Source organism: Camelus ferus, chromosome 8 (assembly GCF_009834535.1).
Source record: "Camelus ferus isolate YT-003-E chromosome 8, BCGSAC_Cfer_1.0, whole genome shotgun sequence".
In the NCBI taxonomy this organism is placed as follows: Eukaryota; Metazoa; Chordata; class Mammalia; order Artiodactyla; family Camelidae; genus Camelus; species Camelus ferus.
In genome coordinates, this window is record NC_045703.1 from 47,061,455 (window position 1) to 47,087,820 (window position 26,366).

Sequence of the window (26,366 nt, forward strand, 5' to 3'; positions counted from 1 at the left end):
ACCTTCAAAGACATTTCTTTTGCAATTATATTCTCTCTAGAATCTCTTTTGTAGTGGAAAAATGCACCTTTTCTTTGACCCTTTTTTCTACCTCCATGGTAGAATCTACTAGTTGCCTCCTAAACTTTGATTCCTCCCTTCTCTCTAGAATGGAGCTATCCCCAATTTTAGTGAGCACATTGCAATCCAGCTAAAAGATGTTTTTCAGCCTTCTAAGCAGTGGGGTAGCCATCTGACTATGTCTAAACTCTGGTCAGTAATATATGCAGAGGTGAGGAGGATTCTGGGAAGTCTCTTTAAATGGAAGAGGTCAGTTCTTCCTTCTTTTCTCCATCTACACTTGGAATATGAGTACAAGACCACTTTTTTCTTTAACTATCAAAATCTGGGAACCTTTTTTTTTTTTTTAACTTTGTGACCCCCCTTCATCCATTTTCCTCACCCCCTACCTCTGACTCTCTGACAACCACCAATCTGTTCTCCATATCCACAAGCTTGGTTTTGGGGGGTTTTTTTGGTTTTTAGATTCCACATATAAGAGAGATCATACTATATTTACCTCTCTGTCTGACTTAACATATATAATGCCCTTAAGGTCCATCCATGTTGTTGCAAATGGCAAGACTTCGTTCTTTTTACAGCTGAATAATAGTCCATTGTTTAAATATACTACATCTTCTCTGCTCATTCATCCATCCATGGACACTTAGGTTGCTTCCATATCTTGGCTGCTGTAAATAATGCTGCAATGAACATAGGAGTGCAAATACATTTTCAAGTTAGTGTTTTCATTTTCTTTGGATAAATACTCAGAAGTGGGATTGCTGGATCATACAGTAATTCTATTTTTAATTTTTTAAAACTTTTTGAGGAACCTCCATATGGTTTTCCACAGTGGCTGCACCAATTTACATTCCCACCAACAGTGCACGAGGGTTCCCATGTCACCACATCCTCACCAATGCTTGTTATTTCTTGTCTTCTTGATAACAGACATTCTAACAGCTGTAAGGTGGCATGTCATTAGAGTTTTGACTTGTGTTTCTCTGATGAATAATGTTGGACATATTTTCATGTACTTTTTGGCTATCTGCATGTCTTCTTTGAAAAAATGACATTTAAATCTTCTGCCCATTTTCAATCAGATTTTTTTTTTTTTGCTATTTAGTTGTATAGAGTTCTTTATTTTCTATTAGCCCCTTATCAAATACATGATTAGCAAGTATTTTCTCCCATTCATGGCAAGTATTTTCTCCCATTCAGTAGGTTACCTTTTTATTTTACTGATGGTTTCCTTTGCTGTGCAGAAGCTTTTCAGTTTGGTGTAGTTCTTGTTTATTTTTGCTTTTGTCACTTTTACTTTTGTTGTCAGATTCAAAAAATCATCAGCAAAATCTATGTCAAGGAGCTTACCACCTATGTTTTCTTCTAGAAGTTGTATGGTTTCAGCTTACATTCAGTCTAATCCATTCAGAGCTAATTTCTGTGTATAGTATTAGACAGTGATCCAGTTTCATTCTTTTGAATGTAGTTATCGAGTGTTCCCAGAACCATTTATTGAACAGACTGTCCTTTCTTCATTGCATATCTTTGGCTTTGCTGTAAATTAATTGATGATATATGCATGGGCTTATTTCTGGGCCCTCTATTCTGTTCCATTGAACAATGTGTCTGATTTCACACCACTCCATACTGTTTTAATCACTGCTGCTTTGTAATAGAGTTTGAAATCAAGGAACATGATGACTCCAGCTTTGCTCTTTTTTCTCAAGATTGCTTTGGCAATTCAGGTCCTTTGTAGTTCCATACAAATTTTAAGATTGTTCTATTTCTGTGAAAAAATATTGTAATTTTGATAAGGATTGCACTGAACCTGTGGATTGCTTTGGGTAGTATGGACACAGTATTAATTCTTCCAATCCATGAGCATGAAATATCTTTCCATTTATTTGTGTCTTCAATTTTTTCCCTTAATGTCTGGTAATTTTCAGTATATAGGTCTTTCATATCCCTGGTTAAATTTACTCCTTTCTGATGCAACTGTAAATGGATTATCTTAGACCTACGATTTTAAATACCATTCATATTCTAATGACATCCTGATCTCCAAATTCATATATCTAAACTAGATGTCTGACATCTCCACTTAGATGTGTAAAAAGCATCTCAAAATTTACTTGGTCAAAACAAAACTCTTCCCACTTCCCCTGAACTGTAGTTCTTCCCATCTTGGTACATACCACCATCTACTAGGTTGCTCAATGCAAAGACCACGGGGTCATCCTGAACTATCTCCCTCTCACTCCACCCCAACCATCAGCAAGTCCTCCTGGCTCTGCCTCCACACATCCATCACTCTCTCCACCTCCCCTGCTACCACACTGGTGCAAGCCAACGTCTCTCTCATCAGAGCCCTGCAATGGCCAGTGTGTCCTCCTATTTCCTCAGAGTCTGTTTTCTAAGCAGCAGCCAAAGTAATCTTTCAAACTGCAGAACTGATTGTGTCTCTTTTCCGCCTCTTAGACTGAAATCTAAGCTCCACATACCCTCCAAGGCTGCAGGTGACCCGATCGGCCTCTCTCTGATTTCATTTCCTGCCACTGTTGCCTCAAGTGCTATGCTTCACTGGACGTTTCTTTTCTTTTTTTCCCTATTTTCTGAACACTCCAAGCTTTGGACTGCTTTTTTAAAAACAGCAGCTGTGGCCTCTATCTAAATGTTCTTTCTCAGGATCTTCTCACTACCAGCTTTTCCCATCCTCATTTGGGGGGGCGTCTAAGCTAAGGCAGCTTCTCCCTAATCACCTGCTCTCAAGTGACTCATTTTATTTTTTTCATAGGGAATTATATTGTTTATTATTATTTTTTTAAACCATCAATTTCTCTTTACAAAGAAACTACAGGAGAATAGGGTCCTGTAGACCTTGTTTACTGCTAGGTTCCCAGGGTCTGGAACAGTGATGAGCAAGCAGTTGGTACTCAATAAATTATCTGTTGAATGAATAAAGACTCAACCTCAAAATTAAAAGTCACTCAGCCTGAACCATTATTCCAGAGTCTAATACTCTTTTAATAACAGATCTGAGAACTATGTGACCACCCCATGCTGCTCACTAACAGGGATTGCTCCTGAGGCACACGACTCTATCCCTGAACAACTAGGGTTACTCAAGACCCATTTCTTCTCAAGCTGAAGTCTGACTAGCGCTGCTTCTGTTCATCTGGGGAGGCCTTTATGATCAAGTAGAATCCGTCTGTCATGTTTTACACAAGACAGTGCTTCAAATAGCTGAAGGCAGTGACTGTACCTTCCCATGGCTGAACAGTCCTAGTCTTAACAGGTCTTCAGAAGGCTGTTAAGAACAAGAGTTTTGGGTCTTATCATCACCCTCCCACACTCTCCACAACTGCCTGGAACTGCAATGCAGTCACCTACTTGCTATCAACTATGCCAGAGCACGCAGCTGTGGTCCAATCTGCCACAACTCATTGGCCGGACTCATGACCTGGTCTCTTTCTGAGGGAGTGCAACCTGACTTAAGTTAATTCTTCTTCCTTCTAGTTCAGGCTCACACTCCATCTCCAACTCCATGGATCTTTCATACCACTAAGTGCTCATGGCTTCTGTAATCTCAGTGCTCTATGGTCACTCCTCGTCCTCTTCCCAGAATTCCTAGCACCCAACACAGGATACCTGCCCTATCCGATGGAAAAAGACCTCCTGGCCTCTCCTTTCCTGCATGAAGGCCCTGATTTTCCAAACATGTAAATTAAAATTATAAACGCTCTTAATTTTTACACAGATGGCCTGAGGTAGACCAGCACAATTTCCAACCAGCAGCAACGGAACCACTAAAAAGGAGAGGCCTTTGGGCTACCATCAAAATGGATCGGAAGCCGGAAGAGCAAGGGGGAGCCAAGGCTGGTGCCCCGGAACAAACTGAAATAATCCTTGATGTACCAGTCCTGCAGATCCTGCAGAGGACAACGTGAGACCTCCATGCTATTCACTTCCTTGCTCCTCCAAGAACAGCCAAAGAAAACAAGAATTACCCCAAATCAGAATTACAATTATCTTACACCGCTGCACACAGCAGCACTTTTTTATAACCATCTGCAATCTAATTGTACTCCCTTTGCCTCCAAAACACACTGATTTCTCATTTCAGTCATTCAGGTAGAGAAATAATGGGGGGAAGGTACTGATTAAGGAAACACAGTCTGGTCATCTGAAAATATTTCAGGTGTTCCACAGTGTGTGAGCTCTCTGAGTTAACAACAGTAGCCTTAATGAAGGAGGCAGAAGAATGAAACTGTATAGTAACACACTCTTGAAAGCATTTAGGCAATGCCCAGAGGGCCAAAATACCAACTGCAAAATGACTACAATAATCCAGATATGAGATTAGCTGCGATTCAGAAACAAAAACAAAAACAAAAACAAAATCTATAGGCTCAAATCTGCTAAAGTAATTTTTTTTAATTCTTATATATATTCCAAGAGGTAATAATTTCTAACAAAATGCCACATTAGACCAGTCTTCCAGTATTCTGTCTTTGATACGTGAAACAAAGAGTAATTTGTGGGGAATCCAGATAGTTATCTTCTTTATCTGCCTCAGAAGATAAAAATGTCCCCTCCTTAGTTTGTCCCTGCTCCTTAATAATGTGCCATATATTCAGCCTTTACACAACAAATCTAAACCGTATCTGGTCAGATTTTACTTTTAATAATCATATGTTCCTTAAACTCTTGACAGTGGCCCCCAGTTCCAAACAGTCCAATCTCATTAATCTCAACTAGAATCAGATAGTTTCAAAGCAAACCTAAGTATCCATTCTTTTAAATCTTTCTCTCATTACTGAATGTTGATTAGGTCCCTGACACTGTAGAAAAATGCAGTTAGACATTATCTCCTCTAATATGATTATTTCTTATACTCATTCTAAAGAGGTCTAGCCTTTTAAAATCTGCTCTTAGAGGAATGCTCCTCCCTCTCTCAACCACTAGCTGTCCTTTCATCAGTCTCCACCAAGTTCACTTAAGAATTGAAAACAAACAGTGAAGTCAATTTAAAACTCAACTTACAACATTGTGTGATCTTCTGGATGTTGGAAGAGATTCGCTGTGCCACCTGGGCGGGGTCACCACCAACTCCTGGAGTGTAAGACATGGCTGATTTGCTTAGTCACTAATTTCATCAGCTGTTGCTGGGCTGTCAATTTTCTAAGCAGTCACCTAAATGACAAAAAAGAAAAAAGTCACACAATTGCATTTTTAAAGTTACTGGCTTACAGTTTTCAATCTGGGAGGTTACAAGTACAAATTTGACAAACCTAACAGGGTTGAAATATAAGAAAGGAACACATCAAAGAGTAAAACTCTCAGGTCTATTAAAAAAAGGGGGGAGGTTATAGGACAGAACTGAGTTAAACATGTTAAACAAAATAAGGTTCAAATTGTCCATTCCTTTTGGAAACAGCTTTAGTCTCTCTAAGTAACAGTAAGTCCCTTTTCTGTGTATGATTTCAATTGTTCATATGTTTTCTCCTTAACTAACTGTGTGCAACTATAAGGCAGGGCCCCCACACCATTTATCTTTCTTACTCCAACATTTAAGGTAATTCCCTGCACTGAAGAGGAATTTAAATATTAATTATATGACACACTGATTTCAGACTATCCCCAGAAATTTCATTATATCTAATGTAACTTACACAGAACAGCTCAGGAACAAAGTGACTAACAGGCCTCTAATTTTAATAGGAAAGAAGGTCAAATTTGAAAGAGCAGAGTTGACCCATAAGAAAAAAAGAAATGTCTTGTAAAATGCTCACCAAACACACACCTTCCTGACAGAGCAAGAACAACCCTCCTCTGGCAGATGCCAGTGTCTTACAATACGAAGCTAAGCTGGGACCTTGCCATAAGGAGGTAAGATGAAATTCTGTTCTTCTTCAATCCATGCCATACCACTCAGGGCTTGGAAAATGAGTGTCCCTGTGGACAGGACTGTGCACAGCAAAGAATTTCAACTACTCCTACACCATCTTTTCATTGAGTGTGCACTGAATATTGCAAAGATGTGGGTAATTTGTAGGCTAACTCTGAGTCTGCTGCAAGTCTGCTACATGCCCAGCATTAAACTGAGCACTGGGGAGCTGCAAGCAACAAACAAAACAACCAAGATAAAGCATCTGCTCAAATCGAGATTGCCATTTAGAATAAAGGATAAAGTTAATAATGTAAAACAACAAAAGCAGTACAAATTAGCAATCAGATCATGTGATAGGCAAGAGTCGTAGGAAGAACAAAAAGGAAATAAAATATCACGATCACCTTTATCTAAAAAAATGTATGCAACTTGGATATAAGGTTTGGATATCTGGGTATGACTGGCATGGAAAACAACAAAGGCAAAGACACGAAGCAGGGGGCAGACAGACTCAGACCATGTGGACAGTACGAATGCAGTGTCATTTACCAAAGGAACGGGAGGTTCCTGGTCAACCCAGCACCAGATGACTCATGGCTGGGATAAGTAGGAGACAACACAGAAAGGGCAGGAGAGGAATGTCCTAACATTTATTGCACATCTGTGAAATGAAAAGCATTTCACATAGGCTAGTTTTATTTTCAAAATCTCCCCTTTAAAGTAGGTAGTAGCAAATAAACTTTGCTTTAACAATGAGCAAACTGTAGTTTATAAAGATTAAATAACTGGAAAGGTACCCCAACCCACCCAGCAGGCAGAGATGGGATTTAATCTCAGGGATCTGGTTCCAAGGCTACCCATCCTTGCTACCACACAAAACTCACATCACAGAAGAGGGCGGGCCTAAGATGCTAGGTTTCCTTTGAATATGTTGCAAGAACCCACTGGAGATTTCTGGTAGGGAAGAAAAGGCCACAAGGAAATACTGTGTTCTAAGGGTCAGTGCTGGCAAGAAGTACAACAGTGGAACTGCTGAGCTGGGTAGAACAGTACTGGTGTCATGCCTGAAACTCTGGCACATCAGGGAATGTGCCTGGCCACCCTGGAACCCCTGGGAGCTTTTAGATGCTCTCCCTGGCTCCCTTACTGATCCACAGGTCCAGTTTATCTATTCTGGGCCCTTTGGACCTCACTAAGTCATTAAGATAGATCCAAAACTAACTTCATAAAAGGGTAAATTCAAACCTCAACTCTGACAGCAGAACCATTAGAGCAGGGCAGCAGGAATAAAATTCCTTCCAGGTGGCCTTGGACTTGGGCCTGCAGCCATCTGAAAAGTTGGGGCCCAAAACAAGACTGGATCTGGGATCCAATGAGACCAGCACTATCCCAAGTGTCCTACAAACCACCAGCTGGATCTTTAAATTCTGTATCTTTTTTTTTTTTCCATTAAGAGCTTTACTGAGTTATAATTCACATACCATACAATTCACCTATTTAAAATACAGAATCCAATGGTGTTTTTAAATATTCACAAAGTTGTGCCACCATCACCTCACTTTTAGAATATATTCTTATCCTCAAATAAAGCCCATATCTATTAGCAGTGACATCCTATTTTTCTCCAGCCTCCCCAGCTATAGGTCACCACTGATCCACATTTTTTCTTTAAAAGCTTGCCTATTCTGTACATTCCATATGAAAGGAATCACACATTATGTGTTCTTTTGTGACCAACTTCTTTCTCTTAGCATGCTTTTCAAGATCCATCCATGTTGTAGGATGTATCAATAGCGTGTTCTTTTTCATTGCCAAATAATATTCCACTGTACAGACAAGGACAATTTTCTCCTGGCTTAATGATATCTTTCTCCTTTCCCTCTATCAACTAGATCTCTTAAAAAAAAAAAAGAAAAGAATAAAGAAAAACTCGCTCACAGCCAACACAAACAAACTGAACAAGGAAATGTTCCTCCTTCTTATTTATGTACTCTCTTAAGGGTGTTCCTTCATCCACTAAATACACCTATACACAAATGAGTCTCACATCCATGTTTCCAAGTCATACTCTTTAGTGTCTATGTATCTTTGAAGCCATGGGAACCCAGCTGCCAGTGTTACTGGCAACGAAAAATCTCTACTTTGGAGAAAATGCTCAGTATTTGGGCTTACTGCTAGGATCCAAATGAGATAATACATGTCCAGGGACCAAGAGCTTTTCCGCTCTACACAGAGGAAAGGTATGACCTGCTCTTGCATCTGCTGGACCAGCATCAACAACAGATCATGACAACCTCACCTGCATCAGAACTACACAACCACATTATTGGCTGAGGCCACTCTCCCCAAAAGAAGGCATAAAATTACTAAGTCCCCTCGATTCCAGCTTAGTATTGTAGTATTTCCCTTAACCCTCAAAACTCAGAAAGCCTGGTCTAAGCCTTCTCACTGTTCTCTTCTACAGCCTCCTTTTTCCTTCTTCAAAGAATCAATCCATCAGCCATAAACACTACTAGCTTTCCTCATCCCTTTACTTAAGCAACTAAATTTGAGAAAGTTCCTACTGGTGAGACAACTAAGCTTCATTCATTCAAAGAGCTGCTACTGTTGGACTGCCTGGCATTTCCTGAGAGAAAGGGCACAGCAATGATCCCCTCAGTTCAGTGCTGAGTGAAGAACGAAATCTGTGAATGATGGAAAAGATACGTAAAAAAATCAACAAGATTAACAACGGCTAAGGTGGGTACCATTTCCTAAGCATTGTGCTTAAGACTCTCCCATTTATTTTCTTAGGTGCTTCTTCCACCAAGCCTATGAGATGGGTACAATAACTATTATGATTTTTCACATGAAGAAACTGAGGCATAATGAGAAAAGCAACTTGCTTAATGGAAGAAAAAAGCTAGAATTTGAAACTAAATCTTCAGTGTCTATATTTTTAAAACACAAAACCATATTGTTGCTTCCCTGTATAACAAAATTAGGGACAGGTGAGCCCACTCAATAAGAAAAACCAAATTTACCCCATTTTTGCAGACTCTGTATGAAGTTCTGGCAAATTCACTCTCAGGATGAGGAAACAGGCTTGGGATGACCACACAAGCAGATCAAAGTAATGCGGCTGAATAGCTTACGCGTATTCTCTCTTATTCTGCTAACAATGATATCTAAAACACAATGGTTGGCTCTTCTGACGATGAGATGAGACATAAAGGATCCAAATGACTAACTTTACCATAAAAAACATATAAACGGATAGATAGCTGACTATAAACTGACTTACAAGTTTATGATCTGTGCATATGGGCTAAATCAACCAAGTGTTCTGATGTTTGTTTTCTGCATCAGTCTCTAGCACCTCGGCCAGTGCTAATATGCACTAAAGTACTCTTGCTGTATACTTCTGAAAGCCCATTCAGAATCCCTAGTTTTATGGCTCAGAAAAGCAGTAACTCATTTTCCATACATGTACTATCAAGTGTTCAAATGTCACATGTGTGATCAGTGGCTTGGACAGCTCATGTATGGAAGATTTCCATCAAAGCAGAAAGTTTACTGAACAGGCTCACCACACATCTCAATAATTAGCTTTCTATGAGGATTGTAAACACTACAAAGGGAAAGAAAGGAAGAGGGGATCAAAGTGCAATAATTATATGAGAATCTTCTCAAGGCTTTCTAAAGAGCACAAATAAAAGAACAAAGGGAATTTTAAAAAGTAATCTTGAGGGTCAAACACTACCCCTAGTTACTACTGGACACCAAGGAGAATTCTTAAGATTCCCATTAAGCATAAGTCTCATGTTCTATAAATTCAGTGTAGATAAAGCAACGGAAATAGTTTCACTTTCTTAATGGTGAGCACCAGGATACAGTACCGGACTTTCCTCTACCTCGTGCTCCAAAATGGTAAGTTCCCAGAGGGGCACGGTTTTTTTGTTTGTTTTGGTTTTCTTTTAATTTGTTTGTTTGTTTTTTGTCTATTTTGTGGAATGCTCTATTCTCAGTACATGGATATATAATAAGTGTTTAATAAGTATTTGAAGAGTAAATGAATAAATGCACCTATTTCCTAAGCACACCCAGTCTAAGGGTAAATGTTGCTATTTCTAAGACACTGAATTCTGGTGCCTGGATGTCCCAGGCTTATCACCGTCTTGGGCCATTGCTGTGTGCCATTTCCTTTTCCTGGAGGGATCTTCCCATGATCTCCATGTGACTGACTCCTTTTTCCCAGCAGTCTCATCACGTGCTAGAGAAGCACTCCATAACCACTTGGATCTGAAGTGAGATCCCCACCCCACCACTCTCCAATCTCTTACCACATCATAGTGCTAATCACCATTTAAAATGACCTAGTAAGTGTATCGTTTATTATCTATCCCTACCTCTGGAATATAAACATGAGAAAGACAAGGATGCACCTTGTGGAATCCACGGTGCTGGGTGAGTAGAAGATGTTCCATGAATGTGAGGGTGATCACTCAACTACAGACATGAACATTCTCTACATAAACTATATTAACTGCCTTCTTTAGCTCAGCTCCTCTACCCATTAAACTATTCTACGATTTGGGTTTAGTTCACAATACCAAGGATTATTTTTCACCCTTTCACACACTAAACTTTAAAATTAAATGGAATTACAGCAAACTTTACTCAGACTTACTGCAGACTTTTTATAATTTTTTTTCAACCAGCAGCACTTGGCTAAAGTTTGAGATCATAACCAAAATTAAGACTGACTTTGTTATTGGGAGCAGCAGAAGTAAAATAGCTGAAGAAAACCCGTAGAGGTTAACGAGTTAACATGGTACCATATTAACTTCTACAGAAACTTTGAAACTAGATCGTAATTCTCAACTAGTCACAAGTCTGAGGCAAACTTCTCAAAGTGGCCCGCAAAGCAGGGGCCTGCCCCACACCACAAGACACAGTTTAACACTGCTATCAGTTTCTGCCCTGGGGGAGTGATCAGGCCAACCCCAGGAGAAGCGTCCACCTCCGATATTACTAAACAGCACAGCATTTCATAATCATTTCCTTTTCTTCCAGAGTCCATGCAAGTTTTAAATTATACATAATTATGGTCAGAATATGTTGATCAGAATTAAACAAAAATTGATGTTATGTCTACAAGCGACAAGCAAATGCAAGAAACTTGAGAGAAAAAAAATACAGCGTTTGATTGGAAAGGCAATTTTCTTTTCTTTTTGTCTGTGTTTAAGTAAAGTAACAACCAAAAAAACAAGAGGGGTGAAGTGAGGAGGCATCTTGAAATAGTTTATGTATTTTTTAAAGAGCTTTTACAAACCAATTAAGGACATGTATTGAAAAGACGAAAGAAAGCATGTCAAAGTCTCCAAGCCAAACAGAAAACCATCTACAATGAAGCTCTGAATAAACGTATATGGTTCCTTTACTATAGCCGTATGTATTTTGAGTTCTTCTGTATTGGGAAGAGAACTTGAAAGCGCGTTTTCTAAATCCACGGGTTAAAAAGAGGAAGAGGTCAATTCGCGTCCAGCCCGAGGCAGAAGCTGGATTCCTGAGCTGGGCTGGAGCGGCTGGAGCGGCTGGAGCGGCTGGGGCGCCAGCCCCGCCCGGGAAAGCGCAGTCGGCCCGGTGCGCCTGAGCTAGCGCGGCCCGGGGCGGCCGGGGGAGGCGGCGAGGCTGCGGCGGGTGGGCGCCGGGAGGGCCGCGCTGGCGGGGCTGGTGGCGCTGGCGGGGCCGGCCGGGCTGGAGGGCCTGCCTGACCGCGCCGCGCACCCGCGCCGGCCGGGGAGCGTGGGGAGCCGCGCGCTCGCAGGGCTGAGGCGGCGCCGGCCCTCCGACTCCCGAGCGCCTGCCGCAAAGCGCAGGGCGGCGGCCACCTGACGACGCGCACAAACAAGGTGCCGCGGCAGCCACGGGGACACGGGCCTTCGGGACGCCCGTACAGGGACACCCCCTCCCGAGGCTCCTCTTACCCTGACCTCCTCGGCTTCCTTCTTCTTTGGCCGCGGGCACCCAGGGGCCCCAGACCCCGAGCTACAATTTTCAGCTGATGGGTGGCGGCGTTGGGGCACCCAGTGCGCATGCCTGCAATTCCTCCCAGGAAAGGAGGCGGGGCTCACTCCCCTCCCATTGGCCAGCGGGGTGGAGTGACAGCGGCCCTTCCCCGCCCCCTCTAGTTTTAAGTTTAAGAATGAGGGTTCCAGCAAAATTGCAAGGGAGTTGTTCCTTGAGGCCTGACCTGCAGGTGGTGAACGCCTTAGCCTCTGTGCAGGGAATAGAGAGCAGCTGTCTTCTTTTATCCGGTGATGCTGCCCCCCCTAGATTCCTGTCTTCAGCTCGTCCTATCAGCTCATGCCTATCTTGTTTCCTAACCCTTAACTCTGCAGTAGAGCGCATTCGCAGCTGCATTAAAAATTGCGAATGCAAATAAGCAATCCTAGCAGGAACAACGAAGGAATAAGTGAAGTCATTTCCGTGTGTTCACTTAGTAGACAAGTTTTCATAGCACACACAAATTATTCTAAGCATCCCTGAAGGGCAGGAAGTAATTTTCACAGAAGTTGAGAAGCGCAGAGAATGTTCTTATGATAAATATTCAAATATAATGTAATTGTTAGAGAAAAAGCATTGATTGCTTCAGGTGAAAGAAATACCAAGTTAATTAGAAGATAGATTGGCTTGGCCTTTGTCTATTAAGGCAACAATATTTTCTGAAAGGATATCAGGACATTGAAAGTCCAGATGGTCTAAGGTGGGAAAAGACTTAAACCACCTGAGCAAATTCTAGGTTGTTTTGAATTATACATACACATGTACATAAGTGAGTGAGGTCTACCAGGGAAAAGAAACAGAAGTTTATTTTTCATTCTCTTCTTTCAACAGAGAAACGGGAACAAGAACTATTTTCTATTTCTCGTCTCTCCTGAAGGAAACTATAATCCAAGTGTGTTAATAAGCAGCAACTTATACTCTGCTTCTGCGAAGAGGGGGCAAGAGACCATTATACTGGTCAAGCAGAAGGCACGCGTCCCATCTAAAGGGATAGCATTCTTCAGCTAGACCCCATTGTGGACTTTTAGGAATAATGGCCCAACATAGTCAGATGATCTGCTTTGTCAAGATATATTGGAAATTCTTATTTTTATGTGAAATATTTTTTTCAGTATTCTTAAGTTGTTGTAAAATGTTCTGTGATCAAATAAAATATGTGTTTCACCCTCTGTAATAGGCAGTAGTTTCAGCCATAGAGTGCTAAAGCTGGAGAAAGCCTAACAAAAAATGTAGCCCCACTTCCTCATTTCACAGATTAAAAAATCTGAAACCCACAGAGACATCATCAAAACCACACAAATAATTACAAGCAGCACAGGTCCAGATGACCTAGTTCAGAATCTTGAGTTCTTCCTACCACAAAATTCACTCAGCAAATATTCACTGAGAATCCACCCTGTGCCAGGTTCTATGCCAGGCACTGCAGATATCAAGATGAGTAGGACAGAGTATTTCCCCTCATGTTGCTTGAGGAGTGAGACCCTTTCCAGACCACTGCAAGAGATGCTGTAATAAAGATTTGTTCACAGCACAGAGGGAGCCCAGAGATAAGGTTGACTCACTGTGGGGTCAGGAACCACTCCAAAAGAGAAGTGTTACTAGAATCTTGAAAAATGTGTAAGAGTTCACTGGGAAGACAAGATGGGAAAGGATGTTCCAGCCAAAATGAAGAGCACATAGAACTTCGTAAAATCATAGGCAAGTGTAAATTCTCAGGGATCTCTCATAATTTTAATCAGATAAAGCAGAGTGGGTGGACTGAAGGGACATAAGACTGGAAAATCAAGTGGAGTTTATACAATGAAAAACCTCTGTCACGTTAAATGAGTATCAAATAGGTGTTAAACTATTAAAGCAAGAGATGATGTGTTCATAATTCCATACAGAGAAAACTCTGGAGAAGTGGGAGAAATTAAAGGAAAATAACAGAGACAAAGAGAGAGAGTTTGATTTTGACCACTTAGAAGGCTGTTGCAATAGTAGCATCCCCCAATTAAGAATTTCCTCAACATCAGAGGTATTGAAGGACTATAGTAAGGCAATATATTGAAGAAGAGGTGGTGAGGACTACTTTGAGAAATATTTGAGACTTGGAAATCAGTTAGAAATGGAGAATTAAAGACATAATTTCTATTTTTAAGACACACACAACTGAGATCTAAGATTGCTGATCAAGCAATTGCAGTTTGAGGATGGAGGTAGTGAAATGAGGGAACAAAGTGACAATATGTTTAGCTTGGGACATATTGTGTTTAAGATTCTGGAGAAGTGATATTCAGTTCGAGATGTCCAGCTCCTACAGGTACCTGAGAATGGGAGCTGGAGTTCAGGATAGAGTTCTGATTGGAGCTATGGGAAGAGATGATCTCTCTAATTCTAAGGATGGGATGTTATCAACTTTCTGTGTTTAAAGGAGAGCAGAGAAAGAAAAACCCTGAAAAGGAGTAATCAGAGCAATAGGAAGTAAGCCAGAAAAGGTGTAGAGAATGAAGGAAGACATTTCAAAAAAGAAGGAATGGTCCATAATATCACATATCACGGGAAGTTCAAGTAAATTAAGAACCAAACGTTGTGCATTAGACTTGGGAATTAAGAAGTGGTTGGTGATTTAGGAGGAAGTATTTCAATCAGTCAAGGAGCTGTCATGTGTGGGAGCCCATTACTGGGTTAATAAATTGTAAAAGACCCCAGCTGCTTGTGACCTTTAGGAAGAACAAATGTGCTTTGCTAGCAGGCATCTGTGCATCCGCTCTCCTGTCTCCTTCCCGTAAAAAGCAGAGACAATGCCTTGCTTGCATAGTTGAGGTTTTAGCCTGGGGCTGCTTCCAGTGGCAAAGTCATTGTGTGTCCCTCGCTATAAAAGCAGGACACGGCTTGTTTTAAGAATAGGTCCATAGTCCAGGGTTTACTCTTCTCGTTGCAAAGCGACAACCCCATGCCCTCAGCTTTAAACTCTGGGCATGCTTTCTGCTGTTTAGATAGTCTATAATCCCCAAGACAACGAACTGGCTGGTCTGATGGTCTGTTTTGTAGTCAACATCTTATGTCTGAAGAATGTACCTTGTTCCTCTCCCTCCATGACTGCCCTGAAGATAAATTAAACCTTTGTTCTCATTGTGGAATTTATGATCTCTACCCGATCCTGTTTTTCCTTAAGCTCCTGCTTTCTGTGACACAATTGTTTGTGATCTTTTCTTTGATTGTATACAATAAATATGAGAGTGTTTGAGAGGCTCGGAGAGTTGGTCCCCAACTCCCTCTCACTCTCTTGACTTTCCACAGAGTCTCAAGTAACTCATTCTGTCTCGATGGGACTTCTGCTGGAAAGAACCCACAGTCATGCAAAGAATTTACATCTATATAAGGTATGCTGCATTTTCCAAACATCCCTTCGTGTTACCTTTGCTAGAACCCTGGACTGTGGGAGGGGAAATCACGAAGTGCTGTAGGAGAACTGAAGGCTAGGTGGTGTCCTCAGGTCACCCTGCTAGTTCCCAACTGAACAAGGACCAAAGCTCAGGTGTCTGAATCCTCCTCTTGGGCTTCTTCCAATTTCCCATGTTTTAAAACATGTTATGAGTGGATTCCTTTCAGGTCTTTTGAAAACTAAGAATAAGATCTCACCCGTTTGTATTCAAGTGAAAAAATAAGTACAGTTTAGTTAAACCTGAAATATTTACAGGTACAGAAGATGAATGAATTCTAAAAGAAATCCTGGTATTTATAGCATCCTATCGGAGCGCCTTCCTGCTTCTTAGTGAAATTCAGCTAGGTGCCTCGAATCCAGAAGGGCTCAAACATTTTACTGATTGCAATTCTTTTCACTTCTGCCCTAACAAACCCTTACACTTGTAGGAATTACTTACGTCTGAAGGCTTGTGATTTGGATTTTTCAGTGCTAGTAACTCTAGGAATTTGGGTCTTCTTGGAAAGATTTTTGAAGGGCAACCAGAAGAAAGTCTTTGAGTGGGAATCTTTTGTTATCTGCACACTTGTGTCCTTATTACTATAAATACCACCTAAATAACCCCTGTCATGTAGGCTACGGTGTATACGCTTCACTGCTGTATCTCCAGTGTTTGGAATAGCAATTCTAGTGAATGGAAGGAGATAATTGTCCATTCATGAAACAGTCCCTGAACTAAAAATATTTGTTAGAAGACCACCATATGATATTGTGGGACAGAGAAGGAAAAGACACAAAAAGGAAAATACAGCAAGACAAGGAATTTATTGATTAATAAGAGGTACAAGTATGCTTGTGAAAGCTTGTTTTTTTTTTAAATTTTAATACAGTGGGAAATCCACAGCTCTTTTAAGAAATCTGTGCTAGATTAAAAGGCAGCTTAATTTAATATCTAATAAACAATAGTTTGTTCCAGTGTGCCTTTTAAAAATTATTATTATTGAAGTATAGCTGGTTTACAATGTGTTAATTTCTGGTGTACAGCATAGTGATTCAGTTATACATAAATACACATATATATTCCTTTTCATATTGTTTTTCATTATACGCTATTACAAGATATTGAATACATAGTTCCCTGTGCTATACAGTGGGATCTTGTGGTTTATCAATTTTATATATAGTCGTTAGTATGTGAAAATCTCGAACTCCTAATTTATCCCTCCATGCTCCCCTTTCCCCTCTGGTAACCATAAATTTGCTTTCTATGTCTGTGAGTCTATTTCTGTTTTGTAAATAAGTTCATTTGTGTCATTTTTTTTTTTTAGAGTCCACATATAAGTGATATCATATGGTATTTCTCTTTCTGGCTTACTTCATATAGTATGACAATCTCTAGGTCACCTCTCATCTGCTGCTGCAGTCTGCTTGTTAATCTAAGACCACTCAATGCTTAGTTATATGCCAAGCACAGAGCAGATTTTGCTCTTACTTTTAAACAAAGAGGTAATAGACATCCCATAGAAATTTTACATGGATGATTACAGCATGACGATTGGTATGTTCATTTCTCATTTTATTCCTAAATATTGTCGATATGTGCCCTCTTCTCTCTGCCTCTCACCGTCTGTGTCCCAATCCACTGCAACAGCTTCCTCATTGGCATCTGTACCTCCAGTCTACTCAGTGTTATTATCCTCAAAGCCACCACTGTGCATTTAAAACCGTCACTCCAGGCTTCATGCCACCCCCCTGATTGCAGTATGCCCCCAGAGGTACTTCTTACAAATAAAATTGCTTGGGCTGGGCAGGGGTGAGGGGTTGCACAGGTTAGGGGAAGAAATCATAGAAAGGTGTCAATGGAGAAACAGCTGGGAAATCTTTTGATAATACATCCATGAAAATTCACAGTGGACGTTTATAAATTGAAGGCTCTGAGAAGTAGTTCGGTAAAGAAACAAGTCTAACTTTCTTTAACTCAGTATTTTCTTTAACTCAGAATGTTTTTGACTGTAGATCTTTTTTTATATTCAATGGCTGTAAAGGCTTTCATAGTATCTATTATGGAAAACATTGGCATATAAATAGAGTGATCATATGTCCAGTTTGCCCAGGATAATCCCAGTTTAAGTTTGTTGTTTCAGCCTCCTGTCTGCTAAGCACCTCCTTTCCTTCTCAAAAATGTCCCAACTCAGGTGATACACTATATGGTTACCTTATGTATAAGGACCTACAGGGTTTGGAGACTGCCTTTCCCTGTACCAAAATTTATGCTTCGGATATTCTAGTTTAGAGAATTTTCCATCTCCTTCTGCTCCCACCTCCCTCCCACCCACCAGCTCTCCAACCACACACCAGGGGTTTTCTTATTTCTGTGCTTTGCTCAGTAAGTTCCCTTCAACTAGGATATGTTCTCTCCTCCTTTCCATTTTAAAAGTAAGCTCTATTTTAGTGTAATTGTAGACTTATAGAAGAGTTGTCAAGATAGAACAGAGTTCTCATATACACCTCACCCAGATTCTCCTAATGTTAACATCTTACATAGTCATCATGGATTCATCAAATCTAGGAAATTATCATTGTTATAGTGATTTTGACTCAGCTATTGACTTGATTTGGATTTCATCAGTTTTCCACTGATGTTTGTTTTCTGTTCCAGATCCAATCCCACATTGTATTTACATAGCATGCTTCCTTTGTCTTCTCCAATCTGTGACAGTTTTCTGGTTTTTCTTTTTTCTTTTTTTTGTCATAACCTTGACACTGAGAGTGCTAGGTAAGCATTTTGTAGAATGTCCTCAATGCAGGTTTGTCTGATGTTTTCACAGGATTAGACTGAGTTACAAATTTTTGGAAAGAATACCTTGGAGGTGAAGTGTTCCCATCGTATTATTTCAGATGGCGCATGATATCAGAATGATCTGTTTACCGATGTCGTTAATCTTTATAGCTTGGTTAAGGTGATGTCTGTGAGTTACTATTTTTCCATTTTCGTACTATATCCATCAGAAGAGAATCACTAAGTCCAGTCCACAATCAAGAGGAGAAGAATTGAGCTCTATCTACCTCCAGAAAGGAGGAGCATTAAAAATTTATGGATGTATGCTGAAACTATCTCAGTAACTAATAAATATTTGGAGAGAGAGACTTTGAGGCTATGTTCATATCCTACTTTTCCTTAAAGTTTTGCCCACGGATTTGAGTGTTCATCGATATGTTCTGCCTACTGCAGTTAGTACTCTTGTGTCGTAAAGGTCATTTTCTATTTCTTTCAATTCTTCTGTAAGGAGTAGTTGTCACTTCTCCCAAATTTATCTATTTCTTTCGTCATTTATTTATATCAGTATGGATTTATATTTATTTCTTTTTTTAGGTTATAATTGTTACCTCTCCACCATTGGGAATTTTTTCAGATTGGTTCCTGTGTCCCCATTTGACAGGACCCATTTCCCCCCCCTAATATTTCTTTACTTGTTAGTACAGCAAGATGTCCCAGGCTTATTTTGTATATTCCTTGCTTCGGCTCTAAAATCAGTCATTTTACTATGAAGGCATTGTTCCTTTTACCAAAAAATGGTGTTTAGAAACCAAGATCTGGATGCTAGCCTTCTCATTGCTCCTGGGGTGTCACTGCTTCTGTACCCTCTAAGTGGAAAGAACTAGGAAATAAATGTCTGTATATTGACTCATGCATACACACATATTTATAATTTTATCTGGCTTTTTCTGTATATACACACACACACGTGAGTTCACATAGGTATTTCCAGCTCTAATACAGCATCATTGGGTTCATTCTAGCCTTCTCTCTTTCTTCATTGTTAACTTATTTCTCTGACAGTGGGGAACCTAGCTCTCATTATCTGTCATTCAATTACTTATTCAGACCATGTAAAGTAGTTTCAGAGCTGCTAACTCATACTCTTGGGAGGGAAAAACTTAAGTACAGGGTTAAGGACAATTCTTTTTGTCTTTAGCCTTTCAGTACTGAGTCAAAACAATGTTTCCCAAAATTACCAAGATCAGCTCTTTTCCCTCACCCCTTAAGTGAAAGTATATTATATGTTTGTATTGCACTTTGATTCATTTGTCATGTGCCTACACTCCATCTGGTATTCACCAAACATACTGATTGATTTTTTTCATCTGAGTAAAATTCACTCTTTTTGTGTACAGTTTCATGGATTTTTGACAAATTAAAGGAGTCATGTATCCATCACCCCAATATCATCTAGAAAAGTTTCATCTTCCCCAAAATTTCCTTTTGCAGGAACTTTCATTCAACAACTCCCTCAACCCTTGGCAATCACTTATGTTTTCTGTCCCTCTAGCTTTTTGCCTTTTCCAGAATGTCATAAAAATTGAATCATGCAATGAGTAACATTTTGTGTTTGACTTTTTTCATTTAGCAGCATGCATTTAAGATACATTCACATCATTGTATGAATTCATAATTTGTTCTTTTCTATGGCTGAGTAGCTTTCCATTGTCAGGATGCAACACCATTTATTTGCCCATTCACCTATTGGTTGTTTCCAATTTAAGGAAATTTTGAATAAAGAGTCTATAAATATTTTCATGCAGGTTTTGATACAAGTATAAGTTTTCAATTCATTTAGGTAAATGTCTACAAATGGGATTGTTGGGTTGTATGTATTTAATTTTATAAGAAGTTGCCAAATTGTTTTCTAAAATGACTATATCATTTTGCATCCCCACCAGCATTGAAGGAGGATTTCTACTGCTCTAAATCCTTGTAAACATCTAATATTATTAGATTTTCCTTTTTAATTTTTATCCATATTAATAGGTGTGTAGTGGCATCTTACTGTAGTTTTAATTTTATTTTCCTAATAATGTTGAACATCTTTTTTATATGCTTTTTGAAATTCACATGTCTTCTTTACTGAAATGTTTGTTCAGATCTTTTGCCCATTTTTCTTTTTGTTAGATTGTTTGCCTATTATTGAGTTTTAAGGATTCTTTATATATTCTGTGTTTTATCAGATATTTCATCTGCAAATGTTTCTCCCATTGTGTAGCTTACTTTTAGATTTTCCTGACAGTGTCTTTCACATGGCAACATTTGTTAAATTTTTTTATGCTCTCTGGAGTTGTTGCCAATGCATAGTGAGGCCAAACAAGCAGAAACATCAGTGGAGTTTGGAGCAGAGAAAGGTTTATTGAAGGGCCAAGCAAGGAGAACCGGCAGTTCATGCTCAAAAAGCCCGCAAATTTCCCAGTGATTTTCAGTGAGGAGGTTTTATAGGCAAAATTTGGGGTGGGGGCTGAAGGGTGTGTGACTTTCTTCTGATTGGTTGGTGCTGAGGTAATAGGGCAGTGTTTCAGGAATCTTGTGCTCAGCCTGGGTGGGGTCCTTAGTTCCTGCAGAAAAACTCAAAGATACTGTGATGTATATCCCTTCAGGAGGAACCAGGACCCTGCTCCAAGGCTGCATGATTGTTTCTTAACTACTCCTTCCATCTTTCTGCATTCCCTCCTTTCCCTGAAAAGCAACTGTTTGAGTCTGCCCTTTGGAACTCAGGGAAGGTCAACGAGGTTGAATGATGTCTATTTTCTACAAATAAGAAGTAGAGGGCAGAGAAAGGATTTGTACTAGGGAGGACCCCACAGGATCCTGCTCCATTTCAATGCCCTCTTTTCCTTGATATGCCTCAATCTTGAAGAGAACAGGTTTTGGACAAAAAAGGGAATAACATTTCGGATAGAGGTTAATCATAAATTCAGCAGAGGAACTTGCTTTTGGGGCCTTCAGTTTCAGTCCCCACTTCTGTTTTAACCTCCCCTAAATCTTTCAGGGAGTGAGGCAAGGGCTCTGGCTACTTCCTGCTGAAATGAGGCATAGCCCTGCTTCAGTTTGGGGCATGGACACCAAACTGGAAACACTCTTGTGTTCCAAGTCTTGGATGATAGTCTTGTATGATTAAGGTCTTAGTCCCTTGATCCATCATTTTGATGGAACTGATCTAGTTAGAAGTAGCAGTGACAACTCAAACTTTAATAGACAAAATAGATCTCAGCTTATAAGGAATTCAGGATAATAACCCTGAAACCCAGTCTTGACCTGGCAGTTCAGGGGAGACTTCTTATAGCCAGGTAGCCAGTTGTCTAGTTTATCTAAGAAGATTGTAACTTCTGATGCGGTATTAATCTATACATAACAGAAGTTATTGGCCACTACACACATGTCCCTTTTATCTGCTAACATCTGATCATTGTCTAAAAATTTAATAGTTAGAAAAGGCCATCTTGTAACCATAAGGTTGTATCTACCAGCTGGCAGGAGACACCACTTTGAAAACTCAGATCTCAGCAATACAGGAACTTGTCTGAAATCATGTCCATGATGGCCACCTAGTTTTACCTTGGATGTCTAAACCACAGCTACTCCATTTTGACTTTATTTATTTAAAGTTATGCCACTTTTTTTTAATTGCAGTATAGTCAGTTTACAATGTGTCAATTTCTGGTGTACAGCATAATGTTTCAGTCATACATTTACATGCATATATTCATTTTCATATTCTTTTTCATTATAGGTTACTACAAAAATATTGAAAATAGTTCCTTGTGCTATACAGAAGAAACTTGTGTATCTAGTCTATGTATAGTAGTTAGTACCTGCAAACTCAATCTCCCAATTTATCCTTTCCCATCCTCTTTTCCGCTGGTACCATAAGTTTGTTTTCTATGTTTGTGAGTCTGTTTCTGTTTTGTAAATAAGTTCATATGTGTCTTTTTTTTTTTTTAAGATTCCACATAAGAGTGATACTATATGGTATTTTTCTTTCTCTTTCTGGCTTACTTCACTTAGGATGATGATATCCAGGTCCATCCATTGCTGGAAATGGCATTATTTTATTCTTTTTTATGGCCAAATAGTATTCCATTGTATAAATATACCAGTCATCTGTTAATGGACATCTAGGTTGCTTCCATGTCTTTGTTATTATAAATAGTGCTACTATGAACATTGGGGTGACTGTTTCTTTTTGAATGAGAGATCCCTCTGGATATATGCCTAGGAATGAGATTGCTGGATCATATGGTAAGTCTATTTTCAGTTTTTTGAGGAATCCATTTTGACTTTCAAATGCATTCTTCTCCTCAGTGGCTAAAGCATATGTAAAATGTATGTCTGAAAGGCCACAAAACAGGCATCTCTGGTCAATTAAGTTTAAGTTAAATTATTTATAAGCCAGAATGAATTCCCCATATCTCAATATATGCAATTTTTCCATCATTCCCTCTTTTGACTGCAAATCCTTTAACAGACCAAAACATGTCCCATGAAGTCAAGATGGTTGTCCACTGCCTGGCCTGGGTCAAGATCATGTCCCTTGGTGCTAGACCTCTTTCATGTTTGCCTAGTTATCCACGTTGGGGGAAAACTGATCAGATATTTTGAACAAGCTCAGAGGTATTTGTCAAGGGGGAAACATTTTATAAGCTATGCACTTTGTCACTTATACCAAATTATTACACAAGCATTGTGCATGTGCTTTTAGCAGTAGACTTAAAGCAAGCATGATACGTCATGAGTAGTTACTCTGTGATAACGTCACTAGATAATTTTCTTTTCCTCTTGACACCAGGGCAAAAGTGTGGCTAACACAATAACTTTCATAAATACAGACTTTAATTAACAGGACTAGAATTTAATATCCATTGAAACATGATCTTTTTCTCTCCAAAATTATCATTTCCAGAAACATGCCAAATCAAGACAAGTTTGTTCGCAAACTAAGTCTGGTCAATTGACCACAGAGATTCCTCCAGACTGGCTGTGGTGGATCGCTTCAGAAGGAGTCTCAGACTGAATTTTCAAAACACCTCTCAAGGTGAGGGAAATCTGTCTGAAGGCCTGCCATCAAGCTCTGCTTGGTGGATTACTTTCTTCTGGAGGTCCCCAAAATATCAAGATTCCTGCACGTGCCAGGAGGCAATCTTTCTCATTCACCTGATAAGGCTGCTCAGAACCCAAGAGTCTTCAATTTCTGGAGTGTTCAGGCAGAGAGGAAATAAAAATATTTCAATTCTATCCATAGAGGTATAATTTACCAAATTCCTGTAAGTCATAAGTAAATTGAGGGGAAGGGCTTCCTTAAATTTGGAAAACACAGATCAAAACTAGTAATATTCCAGACAAAACCCATAAACATTATAACCACATTCACAAGCTCACTCAATAACCAATCCTTTTGTTAACTTTTCCTGAAACTGAGACAGGAGGGAAGGGGTCAGGGCACAACCATTAAATGAATTACACAATAATTTAGGATAGGACATAAACTGATTAGAACCAAGATACTGGAAGATTCAACTTCCAGTAGACTTTAAGCCTCATTATAGGCTCATTGTAATACATTAGCATGCTAAATGACATACTCATAGGTGCCATGATAGTTCCCAGGCTGACCAGAGAAGGCCAAAACTGGGCAGAGGCTCAATTCCTGGAAATCCCCACTCCTTCCCCAAAATAGTTGGAATACTCCTCCCATTTGTTAGCACTATTTGCACCCTGTCTATGGAGTGTGTATCTCCCTGAATAAATCTACTTTCACTTTATTATGGCTTGCTCTTGAATTCTTTCCTGTGTGAGACAAGAATCTACTTTCCGCTAATAAAACCATCAGGTTTTCCATTAAGATTCTTTAGTTTCTCAACCAGTTCAGTGGTATAATCTAAAATTTACCAGAGACATGTACTTGTCAAAAAGTCCTTCCTATGAATCTTCTACAACTTTCTGTATCCATATTTTGTGCCCCTGCCTTTTTTCCATTCAGAAACAACCAGCTCTAGGGCAAAACTATCCCTTTTCCCTTTAACAAAATCCATTTCCATTCCTCACACCTTGTTTTGCTGAAAACACACGTCTTACTTTCCTAGCACACTGGAATGTTTCCCTTATTATTTTAGTAGCTTTAATTACACATGTTATAATTTTAACCCTTAAAAGCCAAGGAGCCAGTAATTGTGAACTGTCATATGAGTATTTCCTGCTTGGAAAACATATGTTTCCGTCTTCCTCTCTTAAGAAGGCTAAGGCAGGCAAACCCAGACCTGCCCAGCAACCAATGTTCCAATATTTTATCCTATTTGAAATGTCCCAGATAGTCAATTAATTCTCTTCATTTAACTTAGTTTAGCTTCAAGTTACCAAAATCTGGAGAGACTGTTCTTAAAGCAGACATTCCCCAAACACAATCACTCCTGACAAGCTCACCTAATTAAAACCCCTCTTACCTCACTTACGTTTACTTAGTTTCATCATATCAAGTTAGTTCCCTTGCTGACAAATTTGCAGCAGACACAGAATAGATCTTATTTGAACTCTAGTAAACCTAGGTACAACAGAAGTATTATACTTAACATTGATGACTCTAAAGACTTGTCTACATTAATCAAACCAATAAACTTAAGCTATCTTCATAACCAGATATTGATTTAGTGCTGAATATTTCCCAGATCAAGTGGATCTAAAATTCATTCTGGCCAATTTTCTAAATATTTGGAAGTATTTAATTTGTAAGCACTTACTATTAAGTCAACTAAATAGAGCTCACTTATAAGTTAATTTTTACATAAAAACAGAACCAAAGATCTCACAATTATTCCACTTGAGTTTAAAAAGGCCCTCCCCTCTTTTTTTTCCTTTGGTCTCAGGAATTAGAGATGGTGTAGATAAGCGCTGTGAGAGCCAGGTAGAACATTTATATCTTAAGGCACAGGGCAAGACAAATGCCAAGCCCTTTCATTCACGGGAGCATAGCTGAAGATCTGCCAGTTTTGCAAAAATACCCTTAAGGGAACTGTAAGATGGAACAGAGCTCTGGTCACCCATACTTAATTATTTGCTGCCAAACAGCAAACCAACACAACACAGAACAGTACCCAAGGGTTGTAGTTCCCCTGGAAAAGGAAATTTCCAACCAATGTTCCACCATAGGTGAAGAAAATGCAGTAGAGAAGAGTACCCTTGTGTCATCAGAGCTCAGAGACCAGACACCCTCTCAACCATCCAATGTGGGTACTGATACACATACACAAACAAACATGGTCCCACAAATAAAAGACCAGACAAGGTGTAGCCCCCAAATTTCACCTCCACTCCCTGATGGAGGCTTCCAGAGTGGCCTGGCTCCCAGAAGACAATGGACCCACAGTGGCTCACAATGAGCCCAGAATGGTTCACTCCCTGAAAGGGAAGTAGCCCAGACAGAATGGGTAGAATTTTCCCATCCTGAACAAGCCAGAGTGACTCACCCCAAAATGATACACACACAAAAACAACAAATAAGCTACAGTCGCATAGACAGAAAAATCAAAGGAGGTGTAGTCTAAAAATCCATTTCCACCCCCAGAAAGAGGCCGCTAAACAGATTGGCCCAGCTCCTGAAAGAGAATGGACCCAGAGCAGCTCTCTTCCCACAAGGGAATGAGCCCAGATGGAGTGGAGAGAATTCCCAGCCTGAGCAAGCAGGACCAACTCCCCAAGGAACAATAAATGTAGACTGTACCTCAGGACATTTCTTGGCTCCAAACAGCCTCATGGCAGCTGGCACCTGTCAGGCAGAATCCTTCCCAGTTCCCCAGAGGGAATTGAGCTCCAGCAGCTGCTGGGGACCGGCCATGGGCACAAATTCCTAGAATGGCTCATCAGAATTGTTACAGAACACAAGTTTGTGTGCCTAATGCACTGTGAGGGCAAACAAACCAAAATGTTTGGGAGAAAGGGTGGCTCACGCTCAAACAAACAAAAACAAACTCCCCAGTGGTTTTCAGAGAGAAGTTTTTATAAGCAAAATTTGGGGGGAGAGCTGTAGAATGTGTGACTTTCTTCTGATTGGCTGGTGGTGAGGTAACAGGGTGGTGTTCCAGGAATCCTGTGCTCATCCTAAAGTTACCATCTTCTACCTGGGTGGGGGCTTAGTTCCTGCAGAAGAACTCAAAGAT

At 39.9% G+C, this 26,366-nt stretch overlaps 1 protein-coding gene across 3 annotated transcripts in view; it reads right to left on the minus strand.

The window, feature by feature from the left end:
* STX7 (syntaxin 7) overlaps positions 1 to 12,047 on the minus strand; it is a 72,524-nt gene extending 60,477 nt beyond the window's left edge. For 2 of the 3 annotated variants that reach the window (XM_032484937.1, XM_006185156.3), the window contains exons 1-2: positions 11,905 to 12,047; positions 5,089 to 5,238 (exon numbers count right to left, since the gene is read on the minus strand). In XM_032484937.1, the coding sequence (XP_032340828.1) occupies positions 5,089 to 5,173 (85 nt within the window). In that variant the 5' untranslated portion in view covers positions 5,174 to 5,238; positions 11,905 to 12,047. The remainder of the gene's footprint in view (positions 1 to 5,088; positions 5,239 to 11,904) is intronic. The other variant, XM_032484938.1, reaches the window with a different exon arrangement.
* Positions 12,048 to 26,366: the final 14,319 nt, after the last annotated feature.